The sequence below is a fragment of the Phoenix dactylifera genome, chromosome 9 (genome assembly GCF_051530095.1).
Source record: "Phoenix dactylifera cultivar Ajwa chromosome 9, Ajwa_hap1_PhDact_Kaust_v1.1, whole genome shotgun sequence".
Lineage (NCBI taxonomy): Eukaryota > Viridiplantae > Streptophyta > Magnoliopsida > Arecales > Arecaceae > Phoenix > Phoenix dactylifera.
Window position 1 is genome coordinate 8,902,418 of NC_143198.1, and position 4,368 is coordinate 8,906,785.

General features: G+C 44.4%; 1 protein-coding gene across 1 annotated transcript; it reads right to left on the reverse strand.

Annotated features, from left to right (window-relative positions):
• Window positions 1-771: 771 nt before the first annotated feature.
• LOC103696697 (glycosyltransferase BC10-like) lies at window positions 772-3,248 on the reverse strand. The gene is made up of 2 exons (XM_008778393.6): window positions 1,917-3,248; window positions 772-1,109 (listed from the first exon to the last, which is right to left on the reverse strand). Exon 1 carries the CDS (start codon window positions 3,067-3,069, stop codon window positions 1,981-1,983), a length of 1,089 nt encoding a protein of 362 aa, XP_008776615.3. The 5' UTR covers window positions 3,070-3,248; the 3' UTR covers window positions 772-1,109; window positions 1,917-1,980.
• Window positions 3,249-4,368: the final 1,120 nt, after the last annotated feature.

The following is a 4,368-nucleotide window of genomic DNA, read 5'->3' on the forward strand; positions in this document are numbered from 1 at the left end:
AAATATTAAAATAATATTAGTAGGATATTTCTATCAAAAAAATATTTTTAAATTACCTACTATCGGTAATCCATCGTATTTATTTTATTTTTCCTTTTAGTAAAATAAATATAAAAAATATGATTTATTTTATCGTTTCTCTTATCTATTTTTTTTACACCAAATATGATAATTTAATATAAAATTTATTTTTCCATGACGGACCTGGCTCTTTGACCTAGGAGGGCCCAAGCTTGCCGAGTAGAAATCCTCTCACTTCGATCCTGGCTAATAGAAAAAACCTATATCTTATGAAGGATGCGGACCCACCAACCCATTCAACATTATGCAAACATATGAAAATAAACTAAAATAAAAAACAAGGTTGGTTGTTAATTTTGTTTTAAAAAAAAAAGAAAGGAAAAGCCTGCCGGGGCCCACGCCGGAAAGCAAGACTCACCAACCCATCATCTTAAATCAGGGAACAGGGGCCCGGCCGGTCAAAAACCGGCGACCCTTCACTCCAGCCTCCAGGAAAGCGAAAGGGAAGAGTTGGGGAGGAAAAAGAGCACCCGTCTCCGCGCTCTCTTTTCACACAAAAGGCCCCACCCTACTAATGGAGATGTCAAGGCTTGTTGGGGCCCGGCCAGAATCCAACTAATTTATCTATGGCTGGATAGATAAGGGTAATAGATTAGATTGGCCTCACCAAAAACAAAGGACAGGAAAACAGGAGGTGTCGCTTTCACTTTAACCACTGTTCAGAAGCAACAAAAAGAAAAGAAAAATATAAAGAGGGAAGAGAAACTTTGCCTTGCATGATTTCAAACATTATATATACATTAACTTAGGTCACAGAAGGTGTGGGGGAAACATTGAAAAGAACTTCAGTCATAACTATAAAAGTCACCATATGCATTGATAGATTGCATTTGTATATTACATGGCGATGGGGATGCTAATGCCTAAGCATGGTTTCTGTCCTTTTCTCACTACCCTCACTTAATTCTCCTAACTCTCCAGTGAGCACCATCTGGCCAGGTCTGGATGGGGAGAACAAGAAGGAAAAAAGCTGAGACTCAAGAAGAGATGGGGCAGCTTTAGCCAGTGCCTCAATTTCTCAACAAAACCTGCAGGAAATGAACAGAAAGGAACTAGTCATCATCCATTACCACTTTACCCAGTCCAAGAAAAAAACACAACAAAAAGAGCTAAGCAAAATCTTTGTTCACCACATCAAGATTAATCCATTCTATGGTAGTAGAAGCAGTAGCAAATCAAAAAAAGCATCCACAATCATTGAAAAGAGATCTTAAAACTTGTTACTCAGAGAACAGAAAAGTCTGTGGGACTACTTAGAATCTCACAATCACCTAACTCAAACCCTGGTCAGATTTCTTCCTTGCACCCAAAGAAAACTTAGTCCAGAAGGATAGACTTTTCTGTCCAAAGCAATTAGAACACCAAGAGATTAAGAGCAACAACCCAGGGAAAGGTGGTGGACCTAAAAGCATCAAACCTATAAACCTACCATATGACACAATTCATTCCATCCATCCATCCATGTAGAAACTTCAAAGAAAAAAAATTCTCTCAGTAGTTCACAATGCAGCAACAAAATATCCCAACTTATGGAATGAAGCTTACCATATATACTTCTACATGCGAAAAGAAAAAAAAAAAGTAAAAAATGAAGACTTATTCTAATTCTCATATTTCTGCAATGCATCACTAATAGCATATATTGTACACAATCCTTTCTCTAAGTATGAACTAGTTCCCATGAAAACCCACCAATGCCAGTGCCTTACTACACCTACGGGCTTCAGGAACCCACAACAAAAATCCCTCCTTTTCCACAAACCACCAGAAGAGCAAATTCACAAGAGAAAAGCAGCCCAAAGAAACGATCTTGCGACAATGGGTCGGTTCCATACCTCATTCATTCGTGTCAGCATCAATCACCCGGCAAAACTGGACAACCAAAGGGGGTAATGGATACTAATCTCGGAAGATGACGGTGTCGGCGATCTCGAGCAGGGGATCGAGGCAGTCGGACGAGAACTTGCGGGCAAAGAGGTAAGAATAGGTGGAATTGGACTTCCTCAGCACCCTGATGAGATCGCCGGAGATCTCCGGCGGGTGATAGGTGTGCGGGTGGCCGCCGACGCTGCCGGTCCAATTGACACGAGTGAGGGTGTAGTGAGTGCAGCCATCGGGGTCTTGCATATCAAGAAGGGTGGGGAAGTAATGCTCCTCCGGGTAGCAAGAATCCTCCATGGATTTGAGGCAGGGCATCCGGAACTTCTTCCAGAGGCGGCGGTCCCGGACGACAAGCACGGCGTGGCGCCTCGCCAGAATGAAGAACTGGGAGCCAACGCGGAAGCGCTCGAAGGGCACCTCCGGCAGCATGACGTTCTCGCCGCGGGCGTTGTATCGGTCCCGGAGCATGGGATCGCCGGAGAGGATCTCGATGAAGCTGCGGTGGCGGCGGCGGAGACGGCCGCCGGAGGTGGAGGAAGGGGGCGCGCCGGCATCGGCGAGGAGGGCGTGGTAGACGAAGCGGAAGGAGTGGAGGGGGATGCAGTGCTGGGAGACGACGGCGAAGAAGGCGTTGGCCGGGTCGTCGAGGAGGGCCGCCGCGAGGAGGCGGCGGGCGGCGGAGATGAGGGTCGCGGAGGCGCGCTGGGTGGCCTTGGCCGGGATGAACCGCCCGCGGAACGATGGCGTCGCCGGGAGGTGGAGGTGGGCGGCGGGGTCGGCGTGGACGTAGACGTTCATCAGCCGGCCGTGCCCTTCGAAGAACTTCTCCCACAAGGGGGCGAAGGAGAAGTCGGAGTTGGTGAGGAAGAGAAACGCGATCTTGGGAGGCGACGCCGGGCGGCGGCGGAGCCCGGCGTCCGAGCCGCCGCTTCCGCCGCCGGCGGAGGCGAGGGTGGCGCGGCGGAAGAGGGCGAGATCGTCGATCTCGTCGGGATCCGGGATGCTCGGGAGCGTCTTCGGGGGCAGAATCCGGGGAACAAGAACGAAGAGAAGGGGAAGCGTTAACAGAAGAAGAAATGAGAGAATAAACGGCGACTTCGAAAGCATTTTTGTGCCAAATCTCTCGATCTCGCTCACAATTTCCCCATCCCCCCAAAAAAATCGAAAAATCGGAAAACCGGTACAAACTTTGGCGATTAGGGTTTTACGGGGAGAGGAGGGCAGTGGAGATCGAAGGAGAGAGACGCGGATCTCTTTGTTGCAGCCTAAAATATCCCGATTTTGGGATCAAAATTGGATCTTTTTTGGGGGTTGGAGATGGGTGAGAAGGGGGAGCAAGGCGAAGCGGGAGAGGAGATGAGGGCGGTAGGAGGGAGTTAGATTTGCCTGTCCCTTTCCTTTATTTCCTGTTTTTTTATTGTTTTTAAATGACATGACACGAGTGAAAGTCTCGCTTAATGGTTTTAAAGTGCACTTATGGCGTACGGGTGAGGTCCTCGTGTATTACGGTTTTTCTTTCATTTTGGACCATTAAATGGGAACTCCCAACCCTCCAACGATTTATTGAATCATAATGTCACTTATTAGTGGGAAAGATAGGGATTATATATTTTGGGACGGTTTGTGATCTTGGGAACTCAATCTAAAGAAAATAAAGTGCATCGGGCCGTTTGATGTGAAGTTATACATCCTCGTAGTGTTCGAGTTGTATCTTTAATTTTTTTACGCAATTTCGATCGTTTAATATTTTTTCATCCATTCACTTACATAAATTTTAAAATAATAATTATTTTAAAAATAATTATAAAAAAGAATTGAAATTAAAAGAAAAAATTGGAGAGGTGGCACGTAGGTAGCAGGTTCGGCTTATTGATTGGACTTTCATTATAAACTTAGGAAGTTATGAACATGCATTCAATGTTGATAATTATATATTAGTGTCTTTATCTCAATGCTGAAGGAGGCAGGCTTCCGCAGACTGTGTCTTCCTGGAAAGGAAAATGAATCTGTGGGTACAAAAAAGTATTGTTATAATTCTTTTATGGAAAGTAGTGTTATAAGTATATCGTTTTGGTATAAAGAAAATCATGGAATATTTTGGATGTCCACCTTATAAAATCATTGCCATGATACCGTACATGAATGTAGTTTAAAAGAAAATATATATTTTATTGATTTGAAGAGGAGAGAGATTAGACAAACCACCAATTCAATATATTTGATTAGGAAGTGTGACTTCTATTCCAACCATTTAGTTGGAAAGAATTTCGTTTTTATTTTGATTCTGAAAGGTAATAAAAATTTTTCAATCCCCAAAATCTAATTCCAACTCTCTTTCAGTATTCTACTATGGTTCCCATCACGAACTAAATGCATCGGAGAATGTGTCTATTCCAATTTATATTC

Excerpts from the sequence above, each read along its gene's own strand:
- LOC103696697 (XM_008778393.6), bottom strand. The coding sequence starts at position 3,069 with ATGCTTTCGAAGTCGCCGTTTATTCTCTCATTTCTTCTTCTGTTAACG.